The sequence below is a fragment of the Meriones unguiculatus genome, chromosome 6 (assembly GCF_030254825.1).
Source record: "Meriones unguiculatus strain TT.TT164.6M chromosome 6, Bangor_MerUng_6.1, whole genome shotgun sequence".
NCBI classification, from domain to species: domain Eukaryota; kingdom Metazoa; phylum Chordata; class Mammalia; order Rodentia; family Muridae; genus Meriones; species Meriones unguiculatus.
Genome location: NC_083354.1, coordinates 101,861,462 through 101,879,953, shown reverse-complemented (window position 1 = coordinate 101,879,953; position 18,492 = coordinate 101,861,462). Strand labels below are relative to the sequence as shown.

At 39.1% G+C, this 18,492-nt stretch overlaps 1 protein-coding gene across 1 annotated transcript in view; it reads left to right on the top strand.

The window, feature by feature from the left end:
* Positions 1 to 18,492, top strand: part of Zbtb10 (zinc finger and BTB domain containing 10) — a 43,322-nt gene that overhangs the window by 17,731 nt on the left and 7,099 nt on the right. The window contains exon 3 of the mRNA XM_021641348.2: positions 14,063 to 14,161. Within this exon, the coding sequence (XP_021497023.1) occupies positions 14,063 to 14,161 (99 nt within the window). The remainder of the gene's footprint in view (positions 1 to 14,062; positions 14,162 to 18,492) is intronic.

The following is an 18,492-nucleotide window of genomic DNA, read 5'->3' as shown; positions in this document are numbered from 1 at the left end:
GCATGTGCATGCACACATACAAACAAATTTGAGCACCTGGAAACACACATACAGTAAAAATCCTTTGGTATTTTGGGTGGTGGCAGAGCTAATAAGAGCCAACCTCGTTCTTAGAATTGCCGCATGATAGTGGAGTGACTTAGACAGTAATATTGACCCAATGTGAAGACTTCCAAAAGTCTTAACACCATCTTACATCATTGATAGTATCTGACCTTGCTTACACTCACAAATTTGATTTCATCATCATAAGCTGCATATCACCTGGTGAAACTTGATAATTTGATAGTGCCTCGAAAGAATTCCAGCATCATTCAATGACCCCCAATGGCTCTTCTCTCACCTAATTAGATAGTATGGAAGGTCCAGGGAAGTAACCAGTCAGGGCAGTGTATATAGAATTTATTTATGCCTCATTTTCTGGCCTTGCCAGTGGGCAGTACTGTGAGTTAGAGGTGACTGCACTGTCTACATTTCATGGTTGCTTACAAGGCAGTTCCAGCAACCTAAGTGCTTTTATCAAAGCTCCTAGAATGGAAGACTGTAGGGGCCACTCATTGTTTTCTGTGGTCTTCATCTAGTAAAAAAATGTTCAAAATATGAAGCTAACTCTTAAAGAGAAAAAAAAAAAACTTAAAATGTGTAGCTGATAGCACTTGAACTGTATGTAGTCTTGTTTTTGTCAATAAGCAAATTATACTAGTTTCTAGAAAGGCTTCATAATTATTTATGCAGTGCCTTCCAATGTATTTTCTTTTACTTGCCCCAGAATAATCCAAACTGTTACTTCCAGTACATACATATATTAAGAAGATAGAAATATATTTCTGGTGGCTTTTTTCTTTGTTTTTGGTTATTTTTTTGTTTGTTTTGTTTTGTTTCGTTTTTCAAAACAAGTTTGTAGCCCTGGCCATCCTGAAACTTGCTCTGTGGGCCAAGGTGGCCTCAAACTCAGAGATCTTCCTGTCTCTGCCTCCCAAGTGTTGGAATTAAAGACGTGCACCCATCTTTCTTGTAACTTTTAAGAATACAGTCATACTAATCTGCTTAGTTTCCCATGCCTCTTATATAATAAGAATAAATTTTCAAAGGAGGGCTAGTTAGACACTGACTGTTCTTCCAGATGGTGGCACATAGCCAGCTGGAACTGGTAATCTGATACCATCAGAGGGCACAGGCACAAAAGTCAGGAGTGCACAAACATGCAGGTGCAAATAATAAATGCGTTTTTAAACTGGAAGGAAAAATAGACCTTAGTAAGAACTACTTTATGGTCAGAATATAAGATAGAGCATGAGCTTGACTCGTTTTTTTTGTTGTTGTTGTTGTTGCTGTTGTTTGGTTTTGTTGTTGTTGTTGTTGTTTCAAACCAGGCTTCACTATGTAGCTTTGGCTGGTCTTGACTAGCTCCTCATGTGCTGTAAATTCATGCAAAAGCATTGATTTCATATTTTTCATTTTTCTTAAGTGAAAATTTAAACACAAGTTCATTAACATGTTTTGCAGTTCAGAACTAAATCTTTTAAAGGTTTTAACATGAGACATGATTTTTCAAGTAGGGGAATATTGGGGAAGGCCTTCACCACATCTGTTATATTGGTCAGAGCTTCCTGCAGGCTGGTCTCAAACTCACAAAGGTCTTTTGCCTTCCCAGTGCTGGGATTAAAGATATGCACCACCATGCCCAGCTGGGTTTTTAATGTAAAGAGCTAACCTATAAATATGGAAGCACTGACTAAAGCTATACTCTGGTTTGTATTTGAAAGGGTCATAGGCCATATGTGCACAGAAGGAACTGTTTCCAGTGAAGCTTTGTCTAGTCCTTGTCAAAAGTGGCTCTTAAACTTAGCTACAGATCAGGATAGTTGGGACCTCTTAGGAAGTCCATTTGAAGTTCTACAGGTGATTCTACTTGGCATTGGATCAACTGATGGAATAATAGCCCAGATTCAGTTAGACATTGAAAACCAGCTCCCCACTTTGTGACTCCCAAGTGTGGATTGGTTAGGTTTGTAAGTTACCTCTGTTCTTTAAAATACAGTGCTGTTTACAGTGTTATCTGGAATTAAATGACGAGCATAAAAGCACAAGATCCACTGTGGTCTTGTCTAGTGCCCTTAAAGTTAGGAAAAACTATTGAAGTTATTTATAACAGTTTTCCAGTGCTATGTACTTTCTGCCAAATGCTAGATAGATTGTCATACATAGTGTGGCTTGTTTTAACACTGACAAAGATGATCTTATTAAGCCTGTGTTTACGATGACTGCTGTTACAAGTTACCTTTATTTTGAGCCAAAGTTAACTCCTGTAATGCCCTCCTTATTCTGCCATTTGTAGTAGAATTAAAAATAGCTTTAATCTGTCTAATTGGATTAGGAATAATACCTCTGAATTCATGTTTTCTAATTTAAGTATCATTCCTTCTATTTTGTTGACATAGAGAACTGACTTTTAACTCTGCAGGAAGCTCTGACCAATATAACAGATGTGGTGAAGGCCTTCCCCAATATTCCCCTACTTGAAAAATCATGTCTCATGTTAAAACCTTTAAAAGATTTAGTTCTGAACTGCAAAACATGTTAATGAACTTGTGTTTAAATTTTCACTTAAGAAAAATGAAAAATATGAAATCAATGCTTTTGCATGAATTTACAGCACTATTACAAACATCAGAAAAGAGATTATTTTGAAATCTAAAAACCAAAGCTTGGCATATTTGTATTTGTGAATGCCTTAAAAGGAAATGTGGCTTCTATAGTTTTTGACTACAGCTCTAAAAATGTGTCCTTTTGTCCTGTTATAATGCTGAAGCTGGGATTCTGCCTTTATGACATTTTCTGGATGTTTTCTCAAGATGGTACATTTTGAATCTTTAAGCTAGCATGTCCTGTTTGGCTTAGTACATTGGCTTGGCTTGATTATTTCTGTCTATATACAGGAACACATAAAGGGGGAACCTGGAAGATTTAAAATTTTTGTCTTTTCATATTGAGTTTATAGAATTAAAAACTGAAAACTTGGCCATCAAATAAGGAAAAAAAATTATGTCCAAGTTCTAGTGATGTGAAAAAAATAAAATCCTTGTCTTGATTTGCCGCCCAACAATTCAATTTTAACCATATTAAGTGAAATCTAAAATTTGAAATTTAGTTACCAATTTACTAATTTTTTTTTCAATATTGGGGTTGAAACGTAGGGCCCTGTGAATGCTAGTCAACAACTTTATTTCATTTATTTATTTGAGACAGGGTTTCTCTGTGTAGCCTTATTTATTTGTTTGTTTGAGACAGGATTTCTTTATGTAGCCTTGGCTTTCCTGGCTCTAAAGACCAAGCTGGCCTCAAACTCATAGAGATCCACCTGCCTCTTCTACCCGAGTGCTGAGATTAAAGGTATTCACCACCACCGCCAGGGCTTAACCCTTGACCCTTATTTCTTGAAATTCTGACACAGGCTCTTAGTAAGATAATGTCCAGGAAGACTTTGAACTTATGATATCTACTCCTGCTTCAGTTTCTGAAACATTTTGGTTTGCACTGGCATGCACCATCACAAACAACCTCCTTTATTATTACATTTTTTTATTGTGCATATCCACATATGCAAGGTCACTACAGTGTATATTTGGAAATCAGAGGTCAACTTGTAAGAGCTTGTTCTCAACCTTCGAGCTCACAAGGAAACCAACTCAGTGCAACAGACTCGGCAGGAAGTGCCTTTACCTACTGAGCCATCTTACTGGCCTTAACCGCACATTTTACATTTGTATATTTGCCTTTTAGTGAAACTGCATATACTTGGTTTTTAGAAAACAGATTTGAGGAAGCTGTTTAAACTTATATACCTTTAGGGAATCCTAAAAAAGCACATATCTGAAACAATTAGTAATTATAGAAAACATTATTTGAATGATATGCCAGCCAGCATTATTGTCCTGTATTTGTGGTGATAATTGCTGTTCATTATTACTTTGAGCATTGCAAAATTCTGAAATGCTTTCTAAATTATACATACTATTAAAATTAACGTGCATGTGTGTATGTGTGTGCACGCATGCACTTGTGTGCCTTACAACTTACAAAGAGTCTGTGTTCTCTTACCGTGTCGGTCACAGGGACTGAACACTGGTCATGCTTTTACCCACTGAGATAGCTTACCTGCCATTAACATGTTTTTGTGATTATTAGACATGTTTGAGATCTCCCACTATTTTGATCTCTTTATATATAATTTTGTGTATAAACTGTTGAAAACAGAATCTAAACCATAGAATTTACTTGGATTGAGATGTGGAATTTAGGTATTGTTCTGTTACTGAAGCATCTCTACCATATACCTTACACAATCTCCCCATTGGAAAAGGAGGAACACACCTAGCTTAGAACTTGGAAATCATTAAAAACAAACAAACAAACAAACAAACAAAAACCTTAAAAACGCAAACTTTCGGTTTTTCAAGACAGGGTTTCTCTGTAGCCTAGGATGTCCTGGACTCACTTTGTAGACCACGCTGGCCTAGTACGCACACAGATACACCTGCTTCTCACTCCAGCAGTGCTGAGATTACAGCTGTGCACCATCGTGCCTGGCAAAATTCAGATTTCTTAAGAAAATTAATTTTGTGAATAAAAAGTTACTTTCTATATTTTCAATGTTTTTTTTTTTTCTTAAATGTGAATGTTCTCTTTTGTCATAGAAATATCTCTTTTTCTGAGGCAGGGTCTGGTTGCGCAGCTCAGTTTAGCCTCATGCAGCAGCTCCTGAAGTGCTGGGGCTGCAGGCCTGAGCCACCAGGTCAGATCTGTGTTGGGATTGCAGGGTACTGCCCATATACCCCAGTGGGCTTTCAGACTTACGTGCGTTTTTCACTTATGGGACTTAGGCTTGATTCCCAGATGTTTAGGTCAACCTTTTGGACTAATTTATTGACGACTATGTTGTGAAAAATGAGCCAGGTTAAAAAAAAAAAAAGTCGATTTCATTAGAAGCAAGGCTTATGCTCATTTAAAAAAAAATGGATCTGGGAATCTTTATTTATTTATCTATATATTTACTTATCATAATTTATTCAACTTTGTATCCCCTCTGCATCCCTCTCCCTCATCTTCTCCCAGTCCTACCCACCCTCCTCTTCTCCCACTATGCCCTTTCCCTAGTCCCCTGATAGGAGAGGACCTCCTCCCCTTCTATCTGACCATAGCCTATCAGGTCTCATCAGCACTGGCTGCATTGTCTTTCTGTGTGGCCTGGCAAGATGCACCCCCCAGGGGTTGGTGATCAAAGAGCTGGCCACTGGGTTCATGTCAGAGACCTTTCCTGTACCCCTTACTAGGGAACCTGTCAGAAACAGCCCCTACTACCCTTACATTGGAAACTGAGCAGCCTGTCAGTTTCCTTTGAACAGGGGGTCTAGGTCCTCTCCATGCATAGTTCTTGGTTGGAGTATTGGTCTCTTCAGGCCTCCCTGGGCCCAGGGTGTTTTATTTTGTGTTGTTTTGGCTCTGTTGGTCTCCTTGTGGAGTTCCTGTCCCTTCCAGGTCTTTCTGTCTCCTTCTTCCATAAGGATTCCAGCACTCTGCCTAAAGTTTGGCTATGAGTCTCAGTATCTCTTTTGATACCCTGGTAGGTAGAGTCTTTCAGAGGTCCTCTGTGGAAGGCTTCTTTCTTGTCTTCTCCTACTTTCAATGTTTATCCTGTCTGACCTTCTGAATGACGATTAAGCATCTTCCTAGGGACCAGGGAATCTTATTAAACACACATTTTTAAATATTTTTAAGAGAAAACTATAAAAATTGTTGCCACCTTTTTTCCCCCTTCATGACTTTGCTTTTAAGGTTTTGTTTGTTTTTATTTTTGGAAACCTCAGCAGTTGAGGCTGGCTTTGAACTGGCATCTGCCTCCCAAGTGCAAGCTTGGGCTACAGGCCTTTGCCACATATTAACATTTTATTGCTCTTAACACTGGTTTCCTTCCTTTTCTGCTTTATTTGGTTGTAGTGGTGCTTATTGTCTGTAAAGAAATGGCAGGGAACAGAAGTGAGGCCAGACGAGCATGGTTGCTGAAGAATCCTTCCATGGATCAGCTCCATGAGAGGGCATTTTGTGTTTGTTTATGGCCTGCATTAAGCTGTCTGAACACTGTTAGTGTGGACCTCTGAGTTTGGAGAAGAGGTGTGGTTTGTTCTGTTTGGATAGTGCAAGGTTGAACTGGAGGCCTTTGCGTTGCCGAGCTATCACCCCACCGCTCAAAAGTTGATATAATACAAATATTTGTTTTCTGACAGCAATATAGGCAGAAGACCAGATTGTTTTAAATTTATCTCTTTAAATTTTTGCTTTGAGTGTTTTGCCTACATGTATGCCTGTCCATTAGGTGCATGGAAACTGTAAGAGAACAGAAATTAAAGATGGTTATGAGCCACCATGTGGGTGCCAGGAATTGAATTCAGGTCCTCTGGAAGAGCAGCTAATGTTCTTAACCACTGAGCCATGTCCTGTTTTGAACATCTATGCATGTATATGAAGACGTGTGCATATCTACTTTTTCTTTCTCTTTCTACAATGGATCTCACTTGTTTGGGTCTGTCTCTACCTTCTCGGCACTGGTTTTTTAGTGTTTCGGTATTGTTTTTAATCCTGGGTTCTGGGGATCAAAACCATATCCTTGTTGCTTACTATACTGAGTTAATACTCTCTAGCACAGTAGTTTGAAGTTTTTTATTCTCAAAACTGTGCTCTTTGAAAAAAGTTGCAATATATGAAATTTACAGGCAAATGGTGGGAACTAGAAAAGATCATCCTGAGTGAGGTATCCCAGAAGCAGAAAGACACACATGGTATATACGCACTTAGAAGTGTGTATTAGACATATAATATAGGATAAACATACTAAAATCTGTATACCTAAAGAAGCTAAACAACAAGGAGGACCATGGGTAGATGCTCAATCCTCATTCTGAAAGGCAAACGGATAGACATCAGAAGAGGGAGAAAACAGGGAACAGAACAGGAGCCTACCACAGAGTGCCTCTGAAAGACTTTACTAAACAGGGTATTAAAGCAGAGGCTGAGACTCATAGCCAAACTTTGGGTAGAGTACAGGGAATCTTATAAAAGAAAGGGGAGATAAAAAGACCTGGAGGGGACAAAAGTTCCACAAGGAGAGCAACAGATCCAAAAAATCTGGACACGGGTCCTTTCTGAGACTGATACTCCAACCAAGGACCATTCATGGAGATAACCTAGAACCTCTGCATAGAAGTAGCCCATGACAGCTCACTCTCCAAGTGGGTACCCTAGTAAGGGGAGCAGGGACTGTCTCTGACATGAACTCAGTGGCCTGTTCTTTGATCACCTTCCCGGGGAGGTGGGGGGAGCGGTGCAGCCTTACTAGGCCACAGAGGAAGACAGTGCAGCCAGTCCTGATGAGACCTGATAGGCTACGGTCAGATGGAATGGGAGGAGGACCTCCCCTGTCAATAGCCTGGGGAGGGGCATAGGGGAGAAGAGGTAGGGAGGGTGGGACTGGGAGGAGATGAGAAGGGGGCTACAGCTGGGATATAAAGTGAATAAATTGTAATTACTTAAAAAATAAATTAAAATATATAATTAAAATGAATTGTACATATAAAAAACAAACAAATAAAAAAACATGATATTTTTCCTGGGAAATTCCTTTCCACATCATAAGAAATTTGGAAACAAAAATTTAAATCTCAAGATAGCAAGCACATGGTAAATGTTAAGATTAAGGATCTATTGTCTGAAATTAATTCATAAGTAGTGCTTCCTGATAAATTAAGTACATAGGAATTATGGGAAAGGTTACAGTGTGGGAGATGGGCTAACTGCTCAGAAGAGGTAGAGAGAGCTTGGGAGAGAAGGCAGTGAGAGTTGATGTGCTGTTGTGTAGGAGTTGTCAGAAGAGGAAGAAAGACGTTCATGGCAAGGTAGCAAGAAACTGCAATGAATGGACAAAAGATGAGAGAAATAAGAGAAGGAGAGAAAACTGACGAGTGCTTAGGGTTAGTGTGTGTGTGGCGGGGGTCATTTATGATTGTCTTTATGCCATAGTATAAATTGTAGATGTTGTTTTATGACTTGGGCGACAGAGGATTTTCAGGTAGAGATTTGATCTGTTTAATTAGAATTGAGTGTACCCAGGGAACTGGATAAGGACTATTTGTTGGCAGAAATATGTCTTGGAATAACCAGGAGAAGAAACTGTGGAGTCCAGTCACCTGAACAAGGAAAATTGAGTGAAGGAAAACAAATTTCTAGGGCTCAGTAGGAGCAAGCATTGACATTTGTGTTCTAAATGAAATTAATGAATAGGAAAGAGTAAAGAGAAAAAATACCAGTGCCTGTTTATAAAAGGGAGCTTGCTTTTAGTTTCGCAACTATCTGTAGAAATTTTTATTGCCGTGCTAATAAATTATGAATGATGTATTTGTAGGAAAATGAAACTTCTGTAGATCATTAGTCTCTAAGTAGAATTTTTAAAATTTCTCTGCTGTCAGCTCATACCTCTTTCTTTTCAAGAGTATCAGGATCATAAAAACCTGGATTAAGCTGGTTATAGTGTCCCAGGCCTTTAATCCCAGCACTCAGGGAGGCAGAGGCAGGGAGTTCGAGGCCAGCCTGGTCTACAAAGGCTACACGGAGAAACTGGATTAACCTGTACTGCACTCAGAATACTGAGTGCTGGGAAGCACAAGCAAATGTCAGGGAGACCCTCTACCCAGATGTAGTGTCGTGTGCGTGAGCAAGAGCTCTGCTTGCCCTTCAGCTTCAGTGAGATTGCAAGCTGATTCTCTGTCCAGGGCATGCCTGCTGGGACTGTGTGCTAAGGGTCACCTGATACAGTCACTTAATATGGTTTACACTGCAGTTCTGTGGTGACTATCTAAATTGTCCAGTCTGGCCTTGGGCTTGGCCATCCTCACCTAATTTAATTGGTTAGCTGGGCTTGTGAAGTTGTGGCATGTTTTGTGTGTGTGTGTGTGTGTATGTCAGGGTCATTTAGGGATAAGAGGATAACGTATTGGAGTTAACTCCTGAGAGGTAGATTTGGGGTCCTCAGGCTTGGGGACTGGTTCCCTTACCTGCTAAGCCATCTCACAGGATAACCCCCTTTCCCACCTTTTTTGGGGCCTGGTGAGGAAGAGATAGTCACTTGCTTACGTAGCTTAGTTGCCCACAATTTGGTTCTTATGCCCCAGCCCTGAAATCACTTGAATTGCAGGTGTGTGCCACCATTCCTGTTGAAAAGAATATTAATAGGTCTTCAAAAAAAGTCTTGGTGAGTTATTTATCTTTTGATATATATCTATTTATCTTTTGATAACTCACCCCTTGGTGAGTGAGGGGCCTAACTTGAAATAACATGAAAATTTTAATTACCAGGGATAGAGGATTTGTAGGAGTTATGTTGCCTATCCTGAAAATCAAGTATGTTCTGAATTTCTTTTCTAATCTCAATTTTAGAGAAAAATATTATGACCTAGAGTTACTTTTTGTGGTGTGGTTGTTGTTGTTGTTGTTGTTTTAATGTGCATGGATATTTTTGTCTGCATGTGTGTCTGGGTACCACTTGTTTTGCCTGGTGCGAATGGAAGCTTGGGTGTCAGATCCCCTGGAATTGTAGTTAACAGACAGTTTTGAGCCACCATGTGTGTTGGGAATCAAACACAGGTCCTTTGGAAGAACAATCAGTATTTAACTGTTTAGCCACCTCTAGCCCAAGAGTTACTATTTTGCCACTAATAATAGTGAAGAAGGAAGGCAGTAGAAGACTGCTTCCTAAGCAAAGCACCCTATTGTGAAAGCTTATTATCAGCTAGAAAACTCATCTAGTGAGATTTGCTTTGATATCAAGAACCAGGTAGTTGGTTCCTTCAAGAGATTTAATAACTATAGCACACTGTGCTTTTGATTTTAAAGGAAAACAGTATATTTGTTTTTGGATGAGGAATTCTGTACCTATATCTATGTAGGATTAAGATCACTGCTTAATTTTTTTTTTTTTTTTCAATTCTGGGCATTTTGCCCAGGGGCTCATGCATGCTAGGCAGGTGTTCTCCATTGACCCCCAACATCACAAAATTTAATACTTTAGGAGATAGAAAGTATCTTATTTAAAGAACTAGTTGATAACCTGAGATCAGGGATGTGCCTGCCCTGGTCAGTGACTTCCAAAAAGACCCAAAAGCCAGCTGGTTGAGGAATTCCAGTAGCAAATCACTATAGCAGCATAATTCAGGAACAGAGCAACCTTGTATTACAAACCACGTTGACAGAACTGTAAGAGGTTGTCTGAACCTTTAAGAATAATTTATTGACTTCAGTAGGGCATGGTGGCATAGCCTTTAATCCTAGCAATTGAGATGCAGAAGCTCTATGGGTTTGAGGCCAGCCAGGCTATATAGTGAGACTATGTCTCAAAAACATAACACAAGACATTGAGAAAAATAGTAGTTCCCTAGACATTGAGAATAATATAGTTTGGAAAACATTTAAAAATATTTTTAATGTTTAAATATACTTATTAGGAAAACAAAACCACTAAATTCTGGGTATTTTCAGTTTGTGGAAGTTTTAATGTAATTATTAGAAATGCTACCAATAGGTTGCAAAGGTCAGACTATTCTGTCTGATGTTCAATAATATTTTAAGAGCATTTTTATTTGTCATGCATTGTATGATTCTGGGAAAACATTACAGACCTGCTCTCAAGAAGTTTGTCATGAGCATTACAAGTGCTACTTGCATTTCTCAGTTACTTTAGCTAATAATCTCATGTTCCACTGTTGCATCCTAATGAGAACAGATGCTAACATTGTTGAACTATGTCTAGGCTCTGGCTTCAGATCTCGGTATATTGTCTGCCTGTGATTGTGCGTGCATGCAACATGTACACATGCCTGAATAGGATATTGTGTGCCACTTTATTCCCTTAAATACACTGAACTTAGCTAGCGAGAAATCCCAGGTGATCTCTCTGTGCCCAAGCAGTACCTGGGTTACAGGATCATGGACACACTTCTACATTTCATGTAGGTGCTGGGATTTCAAACTTATGTCTTCAATTTTCACAGACTCAGATCAGTCCTCCTGTCTCCCATTTCTCAAATGTTAGGATCTTTCTCTCTGTTCACATGTTCAGGATCCTTAACTGTATATTTTACTGACTTTTGGCAGCAGTTTAAAATGTTTACTTTTACCCCCTTAAAATAATTCTTCTGTTTCTCACTCTTTAATCTTTTAGTCATTCTTTTATCCCCAACACAGGCCATTCTTCTTTCCACTTACCCTGTCAACCTTCCAAGTATTACCCTAAGAGCCTCTAGATACTTTGTAAATAGGATGAAATAAGTCTGGGGTCCTTTCATGTACCTGGCCTTTTCTCATGGTGTCTTACTCTTTGCTCCCCTGGTATTGCTTACCATTAAACTCAGACCATTTTTGTTTCCAACCTAAGCACCAGATCTATAGTATTCATTGCTAAGTTTCTATACTTGGAAACAAGTGGAATAATAATAATTATAGTTAAAAGTTAAGCTCATTAAAAAAAAAAGTTCTCATGGAAAATCTGTTCTCAACTTCTATTTAGAATTATTTACAATTCTTATTACAATACAGGTTATTGCTGCTCTCCAAATGGCCAACCTGAGAATTTTTTTTTTTTTTTTTGCAATGGTCCTTGTTGGTACTAGTATATGGTCTTTAAGGACCAGTACATTAAGAGAGCAAAATGATCTGTTAAGGGAAGTGGAAGGGCTGGGATTCAATACCAGGTAGAAGCAAGCCTTCCCTTTTAACCAACCATCTGATGCAGAACATTATACTTCTCAGATGTGTTAGACTCAGTGCTCAAGAAAAAATGTCTGTACCCTCTGTCCCACCTCCTGTGATTCCTTTGCTGCCATTAGAAGGTAACCTAACTTCATCCTACAATACGAATTCTGTCACCAAGTCTTGTGTTAAAATTTACTTTCCTTTTTTTTTTTTTTTTCTTATCACACTCAGCCTTCAGCTTGGGTTACTAACAACTATTTTCTTTCTGCCTGTGCTGTCTTCTCTCTCACTCTTTCTTTTCTTTTCTGCACCTCACACTCTGCACAGGGCACAGGCACTGGGCAACAAGTGCCTGCAGCCTAGGATTGCTTTGTAATTGGTCTCTGCATCTCTTTTTACATTCCGTTTATTCATTCATGACAACATGAGTACCTTCTTACAATGCAAATGAGAGCTGTTCCTTAAACTGTTTCCACCCTTTAAAATAAAGTACACAATCCTTATCCTGACCTATACCCAGCCATTACTTTAGAGCACAGCCGAGTGATAATATTAGTTTCTTAGCATTGAAGTGATCTGGCCTTACTAATCGTACACTTACTCACACGCTGTGTCACATTCGAGTGTATGAATGAGTAGATAGCGGCTTACCCACCCACTGTAAGTATTTTTCAGTTAAATATCTGCTTCTTTACACAGAGGTTTTTGTTTGTATTTTTTGTTTGCTTTGAGGGATCCTGAGCAGTCAAGGATGATCATACCAAAGATGTCTTAAGGCAAGGAAATAGTTCACAAAGGAAGGATTTTAAATGTTTTCATATGCTTAACTCAGTTGAGTAGAAGAGGGTTTAATACACTGGGCACCATCCTAGATCCTAGAAGCAGGAACCTAACCAGAAAGACAAGGCTGATCGAAAAAGCTTAAATCATTGTAACAGCTATAATAAACCACTGAAAAAGATTTGTTTCAGAAAGATCTTTATTTTGGCAAGCAAGGAGAGAAGCTTTCATTGCTTTAGCTAGCATGAGAGGAATGAATGAAGTCAAATTAACAGATTTACAGTCAATTACAGATTACAGTGAAAAGTACACCTCACCATCATGGCTTTAATAGAAATATTGCCTCTTGTCTTTCCAGTAGGTCAGATGAGCTCTTAGTCAACAACAATAATAACCACTTTATGAAATCTGCCCCTGGTATTTTAACTGTTTCTGTTTCTGCCAGTAAGAACACAGGTCCAAGCTGCTGTTAGCACATGTAGCTCATGCTCCAACAGCAGCAGTTGGGTGTCAGGCAGGCATGGGACTGTAACATTTGGCTTGCGTTATTAAGCCAAAGTCCTGTATCGAACCTTTGATATGAAGTATGTGAATGAGGACTCAAAGCATGTGTTCACATAGCCAGTTAACAGCACCAGGTTAGCACCTGAGACACACCAGGTGACATTAAAGGTAGGTGCCACCACTCCCACTCTGGCACCTTGGTTCTTTGAAGCCCATTCCTAGTCAGTTGCACATGTTTTTTTGGTTGAAAACTAATTTTTCATTATGGGTTAGACATTCATAAATTGTGCCAAAAAGATGGCTCAGTGATTTAAGAGCTCTGGCTGCTCCTACAGAGTTCCCAGGTTTGATTCCCAGCACCCACAAAGTGAGTGGCTCACAACTAACTCTTCACAACCCCAGTTAGAGATCAAACAGACATACACATGTCCACACAGATGCATTCTGGCAAAACATTCATACACAAAGGTAAAATCTTCATTGTTTTAGGTGTATTTGTCTACCTCAGATGATGCTGTTTTTTTAGAGTGCTTTCCTGGTATATTTAGGATGTTGAGAGCCCTGGGCACAGTCTTTAGCTTCACACCAAACACTTAAAAACAATTAATCCCAGGTATTTTCACATTAGCACCATTTTCACAACACCAACTCGGAAATACCAGGGCTGGTGAGATGACTTGTAAAATATGAATCTGCACCCTGTTTAAGTCCTAGAACTCCTGGACGGAGGGAACTGGCTATGCAAGCTCATGCTCTTCACGTGTCGGATGTAGGAAGCTGTGCCTTTATTTAACAGATAGTTGGGGCGTCCATTTTAGACAAAAAAGATAAAGGGCCTTGCTGCACTTTGACAGTAGTGGGTACCTAATGCTTGCATTTGGCATGCATTGTAAATAAAGATCAACTAGGAAGAAAGAAAGTGCTGTTCTTGGATGGATGGTTATGCTGTGGTTTGCAAATAAACTTGTCATGTCATTTTCAGATTTGGATGGTCCATTACTCTCAGGGCCCGATGGTGATAGGACTGTGAATGCAAGTTTATTGGCTGAGGCCTGCAGTGGTCAAGATGCAGGAGATGCTGGTAGGTACAGCACGGATTTTTTTTTTTTTTTTTTTTTTTTTTCAAGAATGCATCTGAGAAGTTGTGAAGATTGTGGAGTGCTAGTATGTATGTTTACCTAAGTCTGTTGTAAATTCTTGGCTAGTTGTGTCTAAATGCTTCCAATTACCGACCACTCTGAGGTTAAAATAGTGCTGTCTTTAGGAGCTTGGTAAATACATATAAATTGATATTTTTGGTTTTGTTTAAGGGGACTTAAAGTCAACATTTTACACTTTTATTTTAAAGCTTGGGTATTTTGGCACTTACACATTCCTGCCAGCATATTGATGGACTAAAAAGGGTAATTATCACAGTAGTTGATAATAGTTGGCCTTTAGAGGCACCGCATTCAAGTCACACATACACGCATACATACACAATTAAATGTTAACAAAAATATGTAGGAGAATTGTTAAGACATTTTAAATAGTAATGTTTAAATCGGTTATACTTCGGGAAAACTGGTTAAGGCAAAAATTATCTGGCTCTTTATATAAAATAGAATAAAAGAAAAAGATTCCTTTACTAAAGTATCAAAATAGGTTGGTAGATTTGGACAGAAACCTATTTTTTTGTTATTTGGGGTTTTTTTGTTTTGTTTTGTTTTTGAGACAGGTTTCTCTGTGTAGCCTTGGCTGTCCTGGGCTTTTTGTAGACCAGGCTGGCCTGGAACTCACAGAAATCAGCCTTCCCTTCCTTCCCTGAGGGCTACGATTACAGGCGTGTGCCACCACACTGGGCTCAGAAACCTATTTATTAACTCTTATAAATAATAATGCTCCATAAAGCTTTTTTAGTACCACATTTGTGTGTGTGCATGCCTGCCTTACCAAGAAGGAGGATTATCTATACATCTGAGGAACATTAATATAACCAACTATTTAGAATTACTGTCATTAATAACAACTTAATGAAATAAAGTGAGTACATTTTTGTGCTATACTTGTAAACACTAGACTAGGTAGTGTTTTGCCTTGTTTTTTGAATCTTATCTGTGAGAAGAAAGTTCAAAAACACAGCAGGCTATCTAAGCCCTAATGTCTGGAAAGACACTATGTACTATGCACTATGGGTTTTAGCTCAGGGACTTTTTGCCCTTTTAGGGGCATTTTGTGAACAGTTGGAAATGTGGAATATATATTATGTGTTAGCAATATTCAGTTTCAAACTTGTGTGTGCCATGGTTTTGTAGGAGAATGTTCTAGAATTGTGTACGCGCACGCATGTTGAATTCAGGCATAAAGCAAAAAGTACAGGTTACAGTGGTATATAAAATTATAAATACGAAGGAAAATTGTGGCAAAATTAACATTTGCAGGTGAGAGGATGTAGCTGTGCAATTCAACTTTATGTAAGTTTGATATCCTGTTTTAAATTAATGGTGGAAGAACAGGCAGCACTTCTTGTAAAACGCTGTCACTGTTTCTTGCTACTCCGTTTTGGGTGCTAGAAATCAAAAGTAGGGCCTGGGGTGTGTCCTGTGCTTCTCAGGTACAGCCCAGAGTCCTACTCTGTAGCCCTGGCTGGCCTGGAACTCCCAGGGATCTGCCTGTCTCTACCTCCCAGGTGCTGGGACTAAAGGCACATACTACAATGCCCAGCATGCCTATGGATTTTCTTTTCTTGAGAGATAGATAGAATTTTGAAGATTTAAAAAAAAAAAAAAAAAAATCTCTCCCCTTTTTTTTTTTTTTTGCTTGTACAGAGAATTACTACTGTTTTTTTTTTTTAAAGATTCGTTTATTATGTATACAGTGTTTTTCCTGCATGTACATCTGCACAGCAGGAGAGGGCAGCAGATCTCACTATAGATGGTTGGGAGCCACCATGTGGGTGCTGGGAATTGAACCCAGGTCCTCTGGAGGAGCAGCCAGTGCTCTTAACCTCTGAGCCATCTCCCCAGCCTCCAAATTACTACTGTTTTAAGAGTATTTAATAGAACCAATTATTTGATCTGAGAATGTAAAACTGTAAAATAATATACATAAACATTTTTCAGTGGAGAATGAGCCATGTTATTTATTTTTTGTAGTAAATACTTTTTGGAATTTTAAAAATTTTTTATTTTCTTAACAATTTACTCATTATATATCCCTGTTGAACCCCCTCAGTCCCACTCTTCCCTCTATCCCCTTTCCCTAGTCCACTGAAAAGGGGGAGTTCTCCACTATTGCCATCTCCCCATAGTAAGTCTCATCAGGACTGCTTGGATCCTCTTCCTCTGTGGCCTGGTAAGGCTGCATCACCAGGGGAGAGTGATCAAAAAGCAGTCAACTGAGTTCCTGGTAGAGGCAAGCCCCTGCTGCCCTCCCTTAGAGGTCCACATGGAGACTGAGCTGCTGATTGGCCACATCTGAGCAGGGGGTCTAGGTCCTCTCCATGCATGGTTGTCCGTTGGTGCAACAGTCTCTGTAGGACCCTTGGGCTCAGATCTTTTAGTTTTGTTGGTCTCCTTGTGGGGCTCCTGTCCCCTCCATGTCCCTCTAATCCCACCCCTTTCTTCCTCCATAAGACTCCCTGCACTTTGCCCAAAGTTTGGCCCTGAGTCTTAGCATCTGCTTCAATACCCTGTTGGGTGACTCCTTTCAGAGGACTCTCTAGAGTAGATTCCCATGATAGAGAAATTGTGGTACATCTACACAATGGAATACTACCCTGCTATTAAAAATGAGGAAATCATGAAATTTGCAGGCAAATGGATGGAATTGGAAGAGAACATCCTGAGTGAGCTAACCTAGAAACATAAAGACAGGCATAGTATACGTTGACTAATAAGTGGATTTATTAGCCGTAAAATATAGGATAGCCATCTACTGACCTAAAGAAGCTAAACACTAAGGAGGACCCTAGGCGGGATGCTTAAATCTCGTTCAGAATGGCAAACGGGATAGATGACCAGGAGTGGTAAAGAGAGGGAACAGGATGGAGCCTACTATTTATTTAATTTTTAAGAATCTGTCGTTGAATTTAGAGACATTTCCCTTAAGAGGACATTTTCATCCATAGTGTTTCCCTTCCTTCCTCCAAGGTCTGGCATACGCTAATCAAAGTGCTGGCTCAGTTTAGTTGTTTCTACCCATGACCAGTCTTTGTTTTATGAGTTACAGCTCAAAACTGCTTTATTCTTACTTTATGGCACTATGTAGCACAGATGTTATTGAACATTGAGCACTTTTGAAGTACATCCTAAAGCCCCTTCAGCATGTTGAATTACAGTGCTTAATTCAACTCCTCGTATCACTGCTAGTAGAGGTCCTCCATGAAATTTGGGGTGAGGGTTTTAAGTGTAAAAAAAAAATCCTTTTATTTATTTGATGTGTACATGCTCTGGCACTGAGATCAGAATACAGCATCTGGAAGTTGCCTTCTCCCTGTGAGTCCCAGAGATCACCATCAGATAATCGGGCATGGCAAGGAAGCACGTTTAACCACTGAGCCTTCTCACTGGCTACTTGTGTTTCTTACCCAGCAGAGAGACATTGAGTTTGAAGACTGCTTTTTTTCCCCCCCAAATGTAATTCTGAATCTTGCACTGGTGGTTTATTAATCATTTATATTCGGTCTACATGTATATAGTGAGTACTATTTATTTGAATATATTAACAGATTTAATATGATTTCTGAGTTCAGTTTTTGAAGTATTTGTAACAAGTCAAAAAATACCAGGTACATTTATTCAATAAATAAGTAAAGGGCATGTGTGTTTTGGACATTAGAAGCACAGGTCTTAATGTTCTAGAGAGTAACATTTGTTTTGTACACAGTAACTTAAGGAATATGGACCATAAAGCCCAACTCAATTTAGAAAGGTGAAAGTGGAAATTGATAGGTTGACTGTCCCAGGATGCCACCCCCATTCTTGTCCTTGTCCCCTGTTTGGGAATGTTCTCACTTTCTAATTTTGAAAACTTTTCTGCTAACAACATTGTTCCTATAATTATAGCCTGAGAGGGTTTTCTTGAATTAAAAAAGAACAAAACAAAATTAAATATTCCAAATTTAAGGCAATTTATATAATAATAATGCAGTGTATTTAAAAAAAATCCCAGGAATCTTTTTTGCCTTCCTTGTATATTCTTTTTTTTTTAATAATTTATTTATTTTTATTTTATGTTCATTGATTGGTGTTTAGCCAGCATGTGTATCTGTGTGAGAATGTCAGCTCTTGGAATTACAGATAGTTGTGAGCTGCCATGTGGGTGCTGGGAGTTCAACCCGGGTCCTCTGGAAGAGCATTCAGTGCTCTTAACCTCTGAGCTCTCTCTCCAGCCCCTTCCTTGTATATTCTTTTACCAAAGAAAATCTTAACT